Source organism: Diuraphis noxia, unplaced genomic scaffold (genome assembly GCF_037042655.1).
Source record: "Diuraphis noxia isolate RWA-SAM2 unplaced genomic scaffold, SU_Dnox_SAM2 contig0006, whole genome shotgun sequence".
Lineage (NCBI taxonomy): Eukaryota > Metazoa > Arthropoda > Insecta > Hemiptera > Aphididae > Diuraphis > Diuraphis noxia.
In genome coordinates, this window is record NW_028301716.1 from 2,643,881 (window position 1) to 2,661,434 (window position 17,554).

The following is a 17,554-nucleotide window of genomic DNA, read 5'->3' on the forward strand; positions in this document are numbered from 1 at the left end:
TTTCCACGCATTCCCACCACTTTAACAGCCAGATCACCGATCGTGCGCCGTCATCGACAACAAAATTCGTGCGGTGTCTGCGAGTGCATGATTTACTATACTTGCGTCTATGCCGACTGTCACATAGTAGGGGAAATTGAGCCACAACGGCTGAACGGCCCAGATTAGTCAATATAAAAAATATAAAACGGTCTACTTCTCTCATGGGATTGATTTTTTTTTTATGAACACCATCTATTGGTAAATAAGTAATAACTATAATAACTGTTTCTATTAACTGTACGTAAGACAGTGTGCGTGCGCCGCGCGCCGTGCATGTCTTGAGACCTTAAATTATAATAGGTACAAAGTACAATGATTATCAATCGTGGATTTAACGATATCGAATTTTTTTCTATTATAGCTACTGGTCTCGACTACTTGTTCCGACGGTGCTGATTGTGTAGTAAAACCTTTTAAAACCACCCAACTTTAGGCAGCTATAACTCGCCAATGGATTAATGAAAAATGAAAATTTGAACGTGATAATTCATAAAAAAAATAGCTTTGTTAGTTTATAACAATTTTTGTATGGGTTGCTATTTGAAAATCAAAAGTTGATAGTGGTTTACCTAATAAATATAAGGGTGAAAACAATTTAAATGTTATACAATTGTAGAAAAGCATGAATCTAAAAATTTGAAAAAAATTAAATACTTTTTGAAATAATGAGTGTTCAACGATAAAAAGATCACCCTGTATATATATAATTATATAATAATTATTATAATATATAAATTAGATTATATACATTGCAATTATATAATATATAATATAATAATATATTACCAATTATTATAATAATTCACAATTCTTTTTCAAAGATGGTAAAATACCTCGAAGTCACCATAGACCCGAGAAGATTCTTTTGGGACCATGTGGCAAGCGTCTCGGACAAGTCCTCGGAAATGTTCAAACGTCTACGCTCCATGACATCGGCTAACTGGGGAGTTGAACAGAGTACGTCAATGGTTATTTACAAAGCGGTGTTCAGATGGAGGATCACTTATGCCACCTCCATCTGGCAAAAAGCGTTAGAGCTTAAATGCTCAATAAAAAAGCTTGGAAGCATTCAACGGCAGGCGCTGCTCGCCATCACAGGGCATATAAGACTACGTCGACTGCGGCTCTACAAGTCCTATCAGATCAATTATCACTCGATCTAGAAGTGCGACGCTTTGTCCTTCACAGAGCCCTCAGAACGAGCGACATTTCGCACACAGAATTCGAACGGGGCCTCCAAGAGTTACTAGAGGTTTGGCAAAATCGATGGTTCTCGCAGGGAAAAGGTGAATGGACGTTCCAGCTCATCCCAGACGTAATAAACCGGTACGGACTACCACTAACCATGGATCATTACACGAGCCAGATAATAACCGGACACGGAGACTTCCGCGGGAAGCTCCATTCGTTCAAATTGGTACCAGCTCCAGGATGTGGCTGCGGAAACGGCAGCGAGACTGTGAAGCACGTCCTTCTCGCGTGCCCAAGAATTGATAATCAAAGGGAACACCTAAAGAAAGCACAGCGCTAAAGTGAGGTCCACGGTTGTAGCCGCAATGCATCAAACCCGGGAGTCCTCGTGTCCTCTTTCCCCAAGCGAATACAGACGGGGAGACTGGTCCGAGGTTATTACGGAGTTCTCTCTGGAGGAGGTTGGTGCGGGCGTTCGTTGTTTCAGGAGCCGCTCCAGGGTGCCGGGTCTGGAGCGTCTTGCATCCGAAGAGTTCCGGGCGGCTTCTCAGCGTGTTCAATCTCTGCCTTAAAGAAGGCGTCTTTCCCGTCTGATGGAAGCGCACTCGGCTTGCGCTCTTCGCGAAACCGGGAAGCCGGAGGGAATGCTGTCTTCGTACCGTCCGCTGTATCTTCTCAACGACGTCGGCAAGATCTTCGAGTTTCTGCTGGCGACCCTGATGAACAGTCACATGGCGGCTTCCGGGGTCGGGCTGTTCGATAGGCAGTTTGGCTTCCGGAGCGGGCTATGCACTGACGACGCGTTGCGGTTGCTTCGCGGCCGGCTATACTCCGCCGAAGGTTAACAGGTAATAGTATGTGAGTCTGGACATCCGGAACGCATTCAACTCCGTCGGGTGGGGCGTTGGGTATGCGGCGCTGGTGTGTATGGGTTTCGCGGTAAACGTCTGGCGGGTCCTCGATTTGTACCTCAACGACCGGGTCCTGCACGTGTGCTACGACAACGGAGGCGACCCGGTTAGGTTAGGTTATACGTATAGGGTACCTTTTTTTTTTTTTTTCTTGTTAAATCGCTACATGGAGGCCGAACTGTTTTCACATTGCTTAGCCCCCATGTAACATCGTTTATTTATAAAATCAATATAAATATTTACACAAATGATTAGTCATAACAGTCTGGGGATACCCTTTCCACAGCAATCTGGTATATATGCGAATATCCCTATCCTGTTATGACTTTACAAATCAATACATCATAAGTAGGGACAAGCAGGGTTAACCCGCTATATCCCCTAACGTATAGGGTACCTAACCTAACCTGACCTACCGTCACGGTTGGAGTCCCCCGGGGCTATGTGCTCGGCTATCCGCTCTTGTGGAACGTCGCGTTCGACAATGTGTTCCACTTACCGCTGCCCACTGGTGTAACCATCATTGGGTACGCGGAAGACACGCCAGTCGTGTCCCACGAGACCACGGCAGTCGTCGAACGTACCATCCCCATCTTCCTGATGGCCGAAGAGTGATTCGCGTCGTTCGAGGTCAGAGGGCGAGGCGGTCGGAACTCGTGACGGGGGATCCCCTTAGTCGGACGACTCAGCGGAGGTAGTGCGGGCAGACAATCCTCAGTCGCTGGTATCGTGTGCTGGCAAAGTGGGCCCGGGGCTTGCAGGAGGCTGTGCCACCTGTGGGTAGTGAACGCGAGTGGACTCTGGTTCTGGTTCCCCCGGACCTGCTGTGTCGGTGGGTTTCCAGGAAGCACGGAGAGCTGTCCTTTCACCTCACCCAGCTGATGACGGGCCATGGTTGGTTCAACCGGTTCCTCTGGAACCGTGCACCGTCTGAAGGGTGTTCCCAATGCGGCCCACCCGGTGGCTACGGCGAGGAAGTCGAAAACGCCCATCACATCTTCGTTTGCTGCGAGGCGTTCAGGGGTGAACGTGAGCGTTTGATCGGCGCGATCGGACAAATCGACCCGGGCGGACTTGTACCCAATATGCTAGAGAGTCCGACTAACTGGGAGGTGGTTGCCGGATTTGCGAAGGACGTGATGTCAGCCAAGGAGGGGGCATAACGGGACAGGCAGTCCCGACAGGGTGTCGCTCCGTCAAGGCGTCGGAGGTGATGTGGGGTGCCTCCCGGGGACGGTGGCCCGGTTGGCCTCGTACCACTGGTGGCCGGGCTCCGGTCTTTGGCTCTGGGGCCATCTATATTTGTAATTTGCATTGTTAGGGACCATGGCGGGGGGATTGGCACATCCATGCCCATTGCTCAACCTGTAATTGATCATGTGAGAGGTTGAGGTTGGGGGATTGTCCTTTCTGCTCCCCAAAAAAGTCGTCATTGTAATCATTTTAGTTTGTTAAATGATGGCTACTCACCACCTAAAGCATTGCTTAACGGCAGTTTCGGGTTAGTGTATTGCCGATTATATAATTATATCCCACATAACATTTTCCAATGTTAAAACTTCTATCAATGTTAAAGTTGAGTTGAATTTGAAAGGTTCAGAAAATAAAATTTATTAAAACTTTATGAAGTATTTTTTTTTAAACATTAAAACTAGAATACATTTTCAATGCTATATAAACATTAAATTTAGTTAAAATTTTAAATATTAAACTTTACATTTGTATTAAATGTTGAATAAACGTACAATGGCTAACATTGAATTAGAATATCATAAATAATGTTTACTAAGCCTAAATTTAAAAATGTTTATAATAGGTTACCAAGTTAACATTTTGTACATATTAGATTTAAATTGCCTTTTAAATACTCAATCTTTAACATCTATTAAACGCTTAATAAAATTTAATCCACATTATTATTATATATACAAAATAATTTACAAATATTTCAGTATATATATTTATTGTATAATAATATAGGTAGCTAATAGCTATATAATATACATAAATAATTATTTTATATAATAATATTTTATTAAAATAAAATGCATACTATGTATTCTTATTTAATTATATATACCTAATATTATATTATATAGTATATACTGTATAGTTATATATAATATATGTATATATATACGGTTCTTAATGTAACCTTATTTAAAAAATATAATATTAAAAAAAAAAACAATCAATTCTCAAATACTTATAAAATAGTACCTTATACAGGGCGATTTTTTTATCATGAACCACTCATTATTTCAAAAAGTATCAATGTTTTTTAAAATATTTTTTTACAAAGTTTCATATTGTTAAAAAAACAACGTTTTTATGAAAAAATTATATTTTTTAATATTTTTTATCCTTATAATTTTTTAAGTTTTTTACTTTTTTGAATGGCAACCTAGAGTTTTAATTTCATATTCCAAAGCAGAATATTTTTCTAAGTATTTTGATACGTAAAAATCGAATTTTGGACGAATAGTTCATGAGTTATAAGTATTTAAAGTTTAGACAAGCGGAGTAGTGGACAAACATTTTGCGGGGTAACCCCGTACCACTCCACTCCGCCAATCTAAACTTTAAATACTTATAACTCATGAACTATTCGTCCAAAATTCGATTTTTACGTATCAAAATACTTAGAAAAATATTCTGCTTTGGAATATGAAATTAAAACTCTAGGTTGCCATTCAAAAAAGTAAAAAACTTAAAAAATTATAAGGATAAAAAATATTAAAAAATATAATTTTTTCATAAAAACGTTGTTTTTTTAACAATATGAAACTTTGTAAAAAAATATTTTAAAAAACATTGATACTTTTTGAAATAATGAGTGGTTCATGATAAAAAAATCACCCTGTATATAATAATAATAATATACCATAGCATTATATAATGACTAATTATAACTAAATTATACATTTATAATAATAATATCATTACAACCGCAGGGCTAATGTGACCTAACTGTTGAAGTCTTTACTCTTAATAAATAAAAAAAAATAGTAATAATACAAATTAATATACATATTATGTTATCTAACATAGCTAGAAAATGTTTAGTATAATATATACAAATAATAGTTATATACAGGGTGATTTTTTAAGCATGCTCGCCCCATTTTTATGCTTAAATTATGCATATTATATTCAAATTTTGATTTTTGGAATATTTAAGTGTAGTTAAAGCCGATATTTTTGAGTACTTAGATTTTCCACAACTTTTAAGGAGTATCCTGTAGCGATACCAACTTTGGTTTTTCAAATGACAACCTATATGTTTTAAAGCAAAATGTGATTCAGATAATTTTTCTGAAAATTTTGACATATTGCAATCAAAATTCGAACGAAAACTTCCAGAGTTATTCTACTTGAAATACTAAGGAATAAGGATAAAAGTCTAATACTTAAATGCCTACGTTGTAAATGGATACACGTACATATTTCGCATTTGTGCTATTGTACACTATTGTTCGGTATTTTATTATAAGTAGGTATACCTATGCTATACAAATATTAACGTTGCCTACAAGGTATAGGTAACATGGATAAAATAAAATGGATATTATTTTATTAATATTTTCTTTTCTTTTGAAAATTGTCAGATGCAATATTTGGCCATTTAGTAATGAGAAGTGATTATTAACAAATATTTTATTTTTATATTGTATACCGAATTATAATTATCGTATCCATTTACAACGTAGGCATTTAAGTATTAGACTTTTATCCTTATTCCTTAGTATTTCAAGTGGAATAACTCTGGAAGTTTTCGTTCGAATTTTGATTGCAATATGTCAAAATTTTCAGAAAAATTATCTGAATCACATTTTGCTTTAAAACATATAGGTTGTCATTTGAAAAACCAAAGTTGGTATCGCTATAGGATACTCCTTAAAAGTTATGAAAAATGTAAGTACTCAAAAATATCGACTTTAACTACACTTAAATATTCCAAAAATCAAAGTTTGAATATATGCATAATTTAAGCATAAAAATGGGGCGAGCATGCTTAAAAAATCACCCTGTATATTATGCTGAAGCTGAATGATGATAAGTTTCAATAAAAAATATATAAACATCTTATATTATAATAAAATAAACCGTAGGTAATTACAAATATCTACAATATTAAAACAAAATTATAATATTATAACAAGTATTTAGTGATCAAATCACAACTTTACAAATGCTCTTAAAATTAAATATATGATATACAAAATTAAAATACCTATTATTTTTTATAAACTATTAGTGGTATATATGTATGAATAAGAGTGAAAGAAACAGCATTATTTTCATTATATTTTAAAACCATACATTTACATTTTACACAGTCCACTGACCAATATTCTAAGCAATTTTATTATTTAAATCACTAACTGAAAAAATATTTAATTTTGAGCTGTTTAATGGCTTTTGATAGAAACTAGTTACTCTTTTAAAACGGAATCCAATTATAATTTCTTCATTTTCTGCTGTATGGCATATATTAACAATTTTCACAATAACCCCTTTTTTTGTTTGTACATAACAGTCGGAGTCGTTAATTTTTACTTCTGTGTTTTTGAAATTTATACTTTTAAACTGACTTTTGATCTTTAATAAATTGTGTGGCATAATAGGTCCATTACTATGTTGATTTTTATACGTGAAGATATTATTTTGATTTGAATTATCAATGGCAATTTGTGGTCTAAACGTTACGTGTTCTGAATACCGTTTTACAGCTTGTTGTAAAGGTTGATGGCTTTTCCTTACAAATTTTTTTAGTGATTTCATATGGTTTTCGAGAGGAAAACAGCTGCATTCGTCTAACTGTCCAAACATTTCATAATCATCACATATATGAAAAACTGAATGCACATTATGCGAAATCCATTCTTTACCATAAAGAACAGTAAACTTTTTTACAAAATATACAAGTGGTTCATTACAATAATTCAAAAGCTGATCATTTAAATTCGGTGTTAATAATAACGAAATACTTGTATGTAAACACATAAAATTTAAATAACATTGCTCACTTATCACATTTTTTAACACTAAAGGACCTAAATAAATTAGAAATGTTCTGAATTCGGTGGCTTTCCAACGGCTTACTTCATCAACGCCACGAGGTTTTCGTTGAAAATCATTAGTTATTGACGATTTTAAGGAAAGTAAAAATGAACTAAGAATTTTACTTTTTGAACTTTGTATTCGAACATTTAAAGGTCCTTTTAGCTACAATTTAATCAGTTTCTTCACTATACCTAAACAAATTAAATGCATATAATCAAGTGAAAAACAATTGATTATATTTATATTGGGTATATTAATAAGAATAGATGATCCAATGTGATGCTCTTCTTGTTCTTTGTTAACAAACTGTTCATGTGTTCTTTTTACAAAATATAAGTCTGGAAAACATACTCCTCGATTAAGGTAGGTATTCTCCTTCTATCTTACAGCGTGAACACGAAAAATAACCACTATGCCCTTTTGTCTTTAGTACAAATGATTTTGCAGGGACATCACAACAAAACACATCCAATATAATTTGAACTTTATAGACAACACCTGATTTGTTTGTAATCTCTAAGCCATTTAATATTAAATCTCGAATTTCAGTACGAAAATCAATCAAAAATTCGTTGCTATCTGAAGGTTTTGCGTTGCCCCAATATAAGCCGATTGGGAACACGGATTCAGAATTAGGTCGTATATAACATAAAATAGGCCAAAACATACTATTGGAACTTTTCGTTAGCGGAAGCCCATCAATTCCTATTACCAATTTTAAAATACAATTTTTGTGATCAAATATATAATTATTTTTAATGCCGTTTGCAATGCCAAAATGAAAATATTTTCCAGGACTAACATCTTTAAGAGGTATAATGCTTTTAGATAAATCGGTTTTCATTAGTGTCCTCGCATCGGTGGGAAGTGTAAGATCATAACAAGATTTTAAAATTTTTAATAAGTCAGACGTAGCTGTATTTGGAATACCATGTTTAACTACCCACTCGGCAAGTTGAATATTTGCAGGAACTGGTATGTGTTCATCATCTGCAGTTGTAAATCGTGGCATCGTTTCACAATTTTTCTTCGGTTCATCGTCGTCATCAGAACTAGTAATATAATTGTCTTTATCACTATTTGACAAAACCATCACCGAAGATTCTTGAACTATTATTATAATAGATAAAAATAATTTACTATAATAAGCGCATATCATTATAAAATATAATAATTGTGTTTATACAATTTCAAATGAGAACATTTTATAAGTGCCTATAATATATTTAAGTTATACGAAACTAACTACTAAGAGAAATATTTTAAGATACCTACCTATTATCTATTTTATTATGTTCTTACAGCTTCTTATAATATTATAAAAGCTAGTAAACTGCTTATAACTCGGGGTTTGAAACCGATCCGCGATTGAATAAAATAAAATGTAATTAGTTTTCTTATTATTATATTTTATAATATAATTTAATAAATTAATAATATTTTATTTTTAGATAATATTATGCTATTTCTGTTTTGAATTGCGTTATATTTATTATCATTAACGAATAACGTGTACGAAGGTACCTATCCTATTTTATATTGTGTTCACTGAATTAAATTATTTCTTCAGTATATTGTATTATTGTTACTAAAACGGCGAGTGGGTCTCGTAAGTATTAAGGGCTGAGGCAGACATATTTTAGAAAATTTTAATAGAATAGAATATATACTATATTTATATATATTATACAGTACGCATTTTTCCAAGGTACATAATATGTTTACAGTGGCGTATACAAGGGGGTGACGTGGGGGTCTGATCCCCTCCTATTGGCTTTTTATTTTGTTTTTGCTTATATTATGTAGGATATGCAGGCACGGCACTAGAATTTTTTTCCAGGGGGGCAGAGTGGGGAAAATATTTTTTACATGGGCTACGATTTTTTCAACAAATACTGAGGTTGGTTATTTAAATAAAATATAAATATTTTCGTATCATATTATAACATGATAATATAATTATTAGCTATATAGTACTCAAGTTTTTATATTGGTATGCTCTAAAAATCTAAACAGATAATAATATGTACAAACTTTCGAACGGTTAAAAAATAAAAATATTTAAACACACGGCCTACTACAACTACAACAATTAATAAAAAGGGTTTTTCTATTATCTATATAACGGCGCGGCGGTGGATGCCGGAATGCCGGATACTCGTCGACAATGAATGTCTACAGTAACACGAATACAGAAAATATAACGAATACGAATAATACGATAAGCGAAGGCGCAGATAATGACGGGATTACGGGAACCACAAGGCGCAACCGCTGCCCAGTGTACCAACCACTGCGACGAATATCTCGCTAAATACTAAACTGATCTTAGTGGAGGATTTTCCAATTTTTACCTCCCATAAAGCTTTGTCGGTTTATTTATCCCCCTTACAGAAATCATGTATGTATAAGCCACTGCATGCATAGGCGTGCGTACGGTATATGTAGGGTGTGCAGCTGTACACCCTGCAAAAATTTGTGTCTACTTTAAATTTTTGATGAAAATTGTTTAATTATTTAAAACTGATTATTGAGAGTAGGTTAATATGTGAAATATAATGTGTAAATTAATAATTGTTTTTATTTTATACAATACCTAGTCAATAGTAATATTAAATTTACATCTAAATTCTAATATTCTTTATTTTCATTATCAATAAAACAACGTCTAAAAATTTAAATTTATTTTAATATAGAGACATTATTTATCTAACTGAATTGTAGTAGGTAAAGTATTAAGTAACTCGTCTAAAACAATTCTGCACAGCCTGTGAAAAATTCCTGCGTACACCTATAATGAGTCTATATGTTTTATTATAATATAATATCACAATGTGAAATTACTTTTGGTTGAGGTTTTGATTGTGAAATTATTAAAATCATTAATTATTTTCGGAAGCCATAACATTTTTAACATAATTGTATAAAGTTAATAAAAAGCAATAATAAGTAATGAAATTAATATATCACTAAATCAGTATAAAAATAATTAATAAATAATAAAATAATATTTGAATACTAAATAAAGATCATTTTAATTTTTGCAGATAGTAGGATAAAAAGGAGAGTTCAAAAACCTCACCCTCACCATCACCCTCACCCTGACCCTCACCCTGACCCTGACCCTCACCATCATCCGAGTGCGCCGCCGCCGCCGCCGCCGCCGGATCGCGTACGTGTGAGACATATATTACCACTTATCAGTTATCATATTATTGTTATCATGTTATCACTTATCAGTTATCATATAATTGTTATCACTTATCACTTATCATATTATTGTTATCATATATATCCGAACAAGTGTGAAATTGATATATGACGGTTAGGTTCAAAAACCTCACCCTCACCATCACCCTCACCCTGACCCTCACCATCATCCGAGTGCGCCGCCGCCGCCGCCCGATCGCGTACGTGAGATACATTTAACCAGTTATCATTTATTATCACATATTATTGTTATCATATACGATGATTATCTTTTACCGCCGTTATCACATCGCCGTTCTCCCACGGTTATCAAATAAATTGTTATATTTATCATTTGTTATCAGTTATCAGTTATATTTTTATTTAACCCAGTGGAAATCGAATGTTATACATTATTATTGAAATATGCCATAGTTGGGCGTTGGGCGTCGTATTAACAATAAGAGACATTAAGTAGGTATATTTTAGCGCTGTTTCGATTATTTACAATAATAGATATATTATCCGTATTCAATTAAATATTCACACACACCACCTGGACATTAGTGATTTTTTCCTGCCAAATGGCAGTAATAATCACAAATAAATGCCTTCTTAATGTGCCCTATCGGTCGCCTGGATGTCGCGGACTCTTAATAGTCGCTGGCCACCACCGCCACCACCACCACCACCACCACCACCACCACCACCGCCGCCGCCGCCACCACCACCACCACCACCACCACCGCCTCCGTATATTTCCTGCCATTAGGATTATTCGATATTAAAATACCTATTAGTGAATAACTTAGTAATAACCGATTTAGTTGCCAGGATGTCGTTAATAGCCACAATGGGCATTTATATTGAAAGACACTTATATATGTATCCTTATTTAAATAAAAATATACTAAACTGCAAAACCATTTATATTGATAGATGTATTGACATTAAGTTTCAATCAATTTATTACATTCCAGAAAATCCATTAATATTGAAAAATGTCCCCACCTATTATAGTGACTCCTGACTAAAAGAGTCGTTTGGCGTTTAGTCCGTCTACTGCGTTACACCGTTGTGCACGTATACGTCTTTATAAATTTTAGTGAGTTTTTATTTTCAAAAATAATTTTAAACATGGCCGGTTCTATAGCCATCAACGCTGCGCTATACAAGAAGAAGAATTTTACTTATGTACCTCCATCACCACCAGTCGAACTTATCGAATCTACATCTTACACACTCGACTTCGTAGCCCGTAAGTTTGTGCATATCGGTATTGACCCGAGCGAAAAATTCCAGGTCGTTGTCCATTTTTTAACTCCATCGAGACATGTCAAAATAACACCGGATTTTCTAAAACGTATATTTTCACTGATGGGTAATATGCTCTCATTCGTATTGGAGCAGACACTAACATATAAGCGCACGTTATTTTTGGAAACCAAACTTTATAAAATATCTAGTATGGTGTATGGCGGGGAAAATGTGCTAGTGATTGAGTCAACAACTCAGGACGGATGCAGAGTACTGTTGAATCGAAAGGACCTAATACAACTTCAGTATTTGGAATGGTGCATATTTGAAACGATTACACGAAAATCAATTATAACACAACCAGCTGTCTTAAAACAATTCGAAACGTTTTTAAACTATATCGATGTTGAATTCACCAAAGTTGAAACACCACCGAAAACACCTGATGAAATGGTCACATTTATCAAAAATGTACGCGATGAAAGTGTAATTTCAAAAATTCCAAAAAATGATGTCAATTTCATCAGTCAACTCAAAATGTATGCTTCTTCACAATTAGCTGAACATTGGGCGCAACGATGGAGCGGAAAAATGTCTCCAGAGGTAAGTCTTTAAAACTTATTCACTCGCAAAAATATAATACATATTTTATTATTTTATAGTTATTCACTGAATCCGAAGTGAGGCTCATTTCACCTCCGAGATACTCGAGTATGTCTCCAATGTATGATGATTTCGACCCTTCGCAGGCACAGGTAATTTATAACTTATATATATTGAAATAATACAAGTATTAATTATAATAATTATTTTAGGCAGCTGACGAGGATCGTGGTATAGATGATTTTTTAAACCAAATCAACCTTACACAGGCAACATGGGCACCAGCCAAGTCATTGGTAACATTTAATTTTTAAAATAAATATATATATATATTAACAAATTATTATTTTTGTATAGCCTATTTATGATCCTGGCAGTCTACCACCGTCGATCACAGACACTCTTCCCCAATACTTTGATCCAGCGCCTCAATATATTGAATCTAGCCCTACAGTTGATGAGAACGACGGTCCGACGTCTTTTAACCACTCGCCATCTCTTCTCGGCTTCACGGGTCAAAAGTTGACAAAAAAATCAACCAAGCGGAGCGCAAAACGCAAGATGTTCGAATAATTATTGTTTTAAATAATTTTGTGTAAATAAAAAAACAAGCATGATACATAAAACAAGTTTTTTTTTTTTTATTTATTTATTAGATTAAGTTTTTACAATAAGGATTACAATTTAAAACAAGGTATAAAAATAATTATAAGATATTTACAAGGTATATAAAATAATACAAGGTTTACAATTTTCTAACATCTCCACTAAACGGATTGTAAGTTATAATCTGGTCATGTAGAATTAAACAATAAGCTGCAGTCTTTTCTGGTATAACTGTGTCCGTTTCAAAGTCTATTCTTAGGTCCACGGTCGATGATTTAACGTTGTCATTCTGATACGACAAATCGACAACGACGATTGGCACATAGTTTTGAAAAATATGTTTTGATAACAATGGTTCACAGTAGTCTCTTTCGTAATACGATTTTTGAAAGTCTGTATAAGCTTTGTAGAGTATGCTGGTGGTATTATTTTTGAAATCAGCTCGAAAGTCTTCATATGGATACACCTCAGAGTTTAAGTGTACCTTAAGATTTTTTAGTTGACAGTGATCAAATCGTCCGGCATCAGTTTCGATATTGTTTTTTCTACTTGTTTGTAATCCGAATAAAACAAATCTCGGTTTTTCCAGTAAGCTGCTAGACTTAACAGTCCACGAATGAGAAGTGTTTCTAGGGAGCACGGGATACTCGCATAGATCCCAGGTCCTGAACGCACACGACAGTGTTTTACGAGAATCTAATACTTTCAATAACTTTAATTTTTCTCTATCACTGACTTTGATAATAGGCATCTTCCAAGTCACCTTAGTCAGTTCAATTGTAATTTTTTTATTTTTATCGACGGCGGCGGTTGCGCCTTCGCCCACAACATGTATCGCATCAAGGTCGGTAGACGCGCGATTCAAAATCAGTTGCTGATTGCAATTGAGTAATATTTTCTTATAATCTTCACAAAATCCGAATACATGTTTTAGAGGAATACACCCGGAAAATATATTATTGGTCATAAAATTTTTGTTATCTTCACTATCCATTGCCGAGTCCCAAGCCGCATTCTCTAATGCATTCAAATCGTTTGGAGTATACGAGCAGTATGCTTTCAAGCAAGAAGACACTCCAGGTGATTTCAATTTCTGTATTTCTATTCCGTTTATTTCATATCGCATCTCGGAGAATAAAAATACCAAACCGTTATTTGAAAAACGAACTTCCCCCGCTGCATCGGCTGGTTTGTTAACTTTACCCTCGATGTAAATATAACTCTCACACGGCAAAGTGTAAGAATCCATGTTTTGAACATTAATTCTAATTTCTTCATTGTATGATAGAGCTGTGCTTGAATACGGCGTGAACGAATGGTAACTCTTTTGAGTTATTTTACAATCGTCGACATAGTCGGCCGTCACGTCTAAATATGACTCATCCATCATTGTAAAGAACGAAGAAAATTTAAATTATTTTTCGTGAGCTTGATATTTTTCGGCTTAGATGTTGATTTCTTAATGGCGGGCGGTATACTGACAGGTTTTTTGATTGTGGCTCTTTTTATATTAAATTTGAGCGCCATATCCACGGGTTATTTGTAAACGAACTGTTATTGGCTCACCGCGTAGATTAATCATACAATCGTTTTGATCTTTTAGTGCGATATTCACTTTAGTTATTGTAGTCGTATTGAGGCCGTAAAAAACTGGATGCCTAGGTACCTCAACGTTTTTATATCCCGCTGGTACAGTAGGATAAAGCTCGTGTATGATCTGGCTCGGCGCTCCGTCACAGAATGATCCGGTGATTAAATTACACTCTACTTTTATACAGTTTATTTTCATTATGTTGACAATATTTTCAGATTCGTGAGTAGCACCAGTAGTATATAACACATTTCTAAAACCTAGCAATTTCGGTATGCTATTTTCGACCCCTAAATCGACTTCATGACTACACGATAAACTGCACTTTAATGTTCTGCTGTTTGCTTTTAACTCAAAAAAACTAACATAGTCGGGCATCATGTTTTGTATGATAGACTCTAACTGATCCAACTCATAAGTTCCTGTAGGCAAGGCCGGATTAAGGGGGGGTCTAGCCGGGGCGGAAGCCCCGGGGCCCTCTCAAATACCCAAGTGAAAGGGGCCCAAACAATTTTAAGCCGATACATAATTTTCAGTGATTTAAAAAAAAAAGTTTTTCTATATTTTAAAAACCATTTTTTTTATCGACAAAAATAACTAAATAGTAAATACTTACAAAAGCACAATGGTAGAAAAGATGCATTTTACCACGCACTAAGACATATATATTATGTATATCTTAGTCCGTGGTTATAATTTATGTTATTTTTATTTCTGTAATAACATAGACATAAAATTAGAAAATAATTACAAGTCTGTGGGTAATATTGCCAGTATTGGTGGAATACGGGAAATCGCTCGCGCTCTAGTATTGTACGAGTATATCTTATCTCGATTCTCGATGCATTTAAGTTATTTATAGTAACCCGTAGTGCTTATGATATATTAATCTATACGATCTAGTATCATTTTATAAAACTATTGCAAATACGAGACTAGTGACTACTAACTAATAATATTCATTTAGTCGGATATTTTTGCCATTTTCGGTTAAATATTATTACAAGCTTTATAGTTCACATTTCTTTCGTGTGCAGTGTATTGTATTATCTTTCATATTGTGTTAACATTATATTGTAAAACATGTTTTGTCAAAAGGGCCCATATAAAATTTCAGCCCCGGGGCCCAATAGGTGCTTAATCCGGCCTTGCCTGTAGGTATAATAACGTTCTCGTTATTATTTATTATATTACGAAATCCGATAGTATTACAACCAGGTTCTATGTTCGGTATAGAATTATTTGTCTGTAAACTCAAAAGACATATCTGTGCAGTATTTTCTACTTCCAACGGTGGAAAGATCTCGCATGACAACTCACTCGAGTTTCCGTTTAACGTTAATGTGAACATGATAAAAACTTTAAACACAAGTGTCCGCAGTTTGTAGTATTATATTTCTGCTCTCTGCTGTAATTGAAATGTATGTCGCATCCGTGAAAATATTTTTGTACTTCTAATGGTGGAGGTAAATTTCCAAAGCTATCAAAGTATTCGACTTTTTTTCCGATTTTTTTATACGCTACCCAATGCGTTCCTGTACCGTTTTCCGCATCCAAGTTAACAATGGCCGATTCTTGACGTTTAGGGCGTTTAGACAACTTATCTCTGGTAAACACTCCGATGAAATGAGGTATTTTCATTGAACGAGCGATTTTTATAAGTTCGAAATCGTACAACGCTCTACTGGGTAACGTGGCAATTAGTTTTTTGATTTTCTATATTTTTTCGCTTTTGGACCCCCACCACTTTTATGCGGTGTTTCTATTTTGTATGAGTTGCCTTTATACGGTGTGAGATATAGTCCTTTTCCCAAATGAGATGGTGTGTTTCTATTAAATTCATTAGCCACTTTCACAACGTTGGCCACACCACCAGTCAGGGCTCCCAGAGCTGACAACCCTGCAAAAATCGGTATGAGTGGTAGCACACCGCCTTTTTTCGGAATATTTATTGTTCGTGGAACTTTGGTCTTCTTAATTTTGAATGTTTTTCGTGCGACGGCTACACATTTTTTACTTAATTTCATCAAGTTTTTTTCACCGACATTTTTCTTGATAACATTTTTAGCTGCTTTAAGTGCTGCTTTGTATCCACAACCACCACCTACTTTACGTTTTGCTTTCATGGCGGTAGTTACGCCCCAAGCTACAGCTTTTTCTTTTAGACTGGAATCTTTCGACTTGAATCTATCCCAGGCTCGCTGCTCTAATATATAATCAGCTTTGTTACGATCTGCGATGGAGTTGCTATGTTCGTATGCAATATCGTGGTCTCTACAAGCAGAGTCCAGTGGGTTTATACCTTTATCACCTCGAGCTAATCGTTTTTTTAAATTTGTACCAGGTCCACAGTATTGATAACCTGCAAAGAAATATTATTATTATTATGATAATATCGGATTTATTATTCCGGACTTACCAGGCACGTGCAGCTCAATTGGTAATTTATTTATAAGCGTGTTGATAAGCCCTCCGCCCTTATTCTTGGTGCTTCTTCGAGCGAGTGACATTGTGTACTGATTACGTTCTCGTCGTTGCTCAGTTATTTATAATGAAGTTCATCAAACAAGGAATAAAACTAACAGTTGAAAACATGGATCCGCCTACAACACTTAAGAAACAAAGACATGGATCGCTTCTACCTAATACGATACGTGCGCTTATCGTGGGCCCTTCAGGCTGTGGAAAAACCAATTTGATATTTACCTTATTAACGCATATCAACGGAATACGATTTCACAACGTATACATATATTCAAAAACATTAGATCAGCCTAAATATAAAATGTTGAGTGATATATTATTCTTATCTATATATTATTTCAATAATTGTTTTTTTTTTATCTTCAGTAAGACAAGAATCTCCTACTGTTATGTATGACGAAAAATCAAAACCCATAAATTGTAACGGGACGACAAAATGATTCAATTTGCTTTGTCGAATTCAGTTACTTTATTTAAGTGATTTACAAGAGATATACATTATTTTCTTTTATTTTTTAATAATTATTGCTTTACAGCGTATAATAAAAAGTCAAGTATTACAAGTGATATAAGATGGTGATATTTTGTATAATAATATGATTGTACTGTAACC

At 34.8% G+C, this 17,554-nt stretch overlaps 3 protein-coding genes across 3 annotated transcripts; 1 reads left to right on the plus strand and 2 right to left on the minus strand.

Annotated features, from left to right (window-relative positions):
- The first annotated feature begins 11,537 nt into the window (after nucleotides 1-11,537).
- LOC149054556 (uncharacterized) lies at nucleotides 11,538-12,833 on the plus strand. Its single transcript, XM_089230068.1, has 4 exons — nucleotides 11,538-12,260; nucleotides 12,320-12,412; nucleotides 12,473-12,556; nucleotides 12,618-12,833. Exons 1-4 carry the CDS (start codon nucleotides 11,538-11,540, stop codon nucleotides 12,831-12,833), a joined length of 1,116 nt encoding a protein of 371 aa, XP_089086194.1.
- Nucleotides 12,834-13,005: 172 nt separating this feature from the next.
- LOC149054557 (uncharacterized) lies at nucleotides 13,006-14,256 on the minus strand. Its single transcript, XM_089230126.1, has 2 exons — nucleotides 13,854-14,256; nucleotides 13,006-13,772 (listed from the first exon to the last, which is right to left on the minus strand). The coding sequence occupies exons 1-2, from the start codon at nucleotides 14,254-14,256 to the stop codon at nucleotides 13,006-13,008; spliced, it is 1,170 nt and encodes a 389-aa protein (XP_089086252.1).
- Nucleotides 14,257-16,157: 1,901 nt separating this feature from the next.
- Nucleotides 16,158-16,967, minus strand: LOC149054558 (uncharacterized). The gene is made up of 2 exons (XM_089230127.1): nucleotides 16,877-16,967; nucleotides 16,158-16,819 (listed from the first exon to the last, which is right to left on the minus strand). Exons 1-2 carry the CDS (start codon nucleotides 16,965-16,967, stop codon nucleotides 16,158-16,160), a joined length of 753 nt encoding a protein of 250 aa, XP_089086253.1.
- Nucleotides 16,968-17,554: the final 587 nt, after the last annotated feature.

Excerpts from the sequence above, each read along its gene's own strand:
- LOC149054558 (XM_089230127.1), bottom strand. The coding sequence starts at position 16,967 with ATGTCACTCGCTCGAAGAAGCACCAAGAATAAGGGCGGAGGGCTTATC. Across the intron at positions 16,820-16,876 it reads AATTGAGCTGCACGTGCCTG|GTTATCAATACTGTGGACCT; the intron begins GTAAGTCCGGAA and ends ATTTCTTTGCAG.
- LOC149054556 (XM_089230068.1), top strand. The coding sequence starts at position 11,538 with ATGGCCGGTTCTATAGCCATCAACGCTGCGCTATACAAGAAGAAGAAT. Across the intron at positions 12,261-12,319 it reads GCGGAAAAATGTCTCCAGAG|TTATTCACTGAATCCGAAGT; the intron begins GTAAGTCTTTAA and ends ATTATTTTATAG. Across the intron at positions 12,413-12,472 it reads TCGACCCTTCGCAGGCACAG|GCAGCTGACGAGGATCGTGG; the intron begins GTAATTTATAAC and ends TAATTATTTTAG.
- LOC149054557 (XM_089230126.1), bottom strand. The coding sequence starts at position 14,256 with ATGATGGATGAGTCATATTTAGACGTGACGGCCGACTATGTCGACGAT. Across the intron at positions 13,773-13,853 it reads TTGGGACTCGGCAATGGATA|ATTATAAGAAAATATTACTC; the intron begins GTGAAGATAACA and ends GATTTTGTGAAG.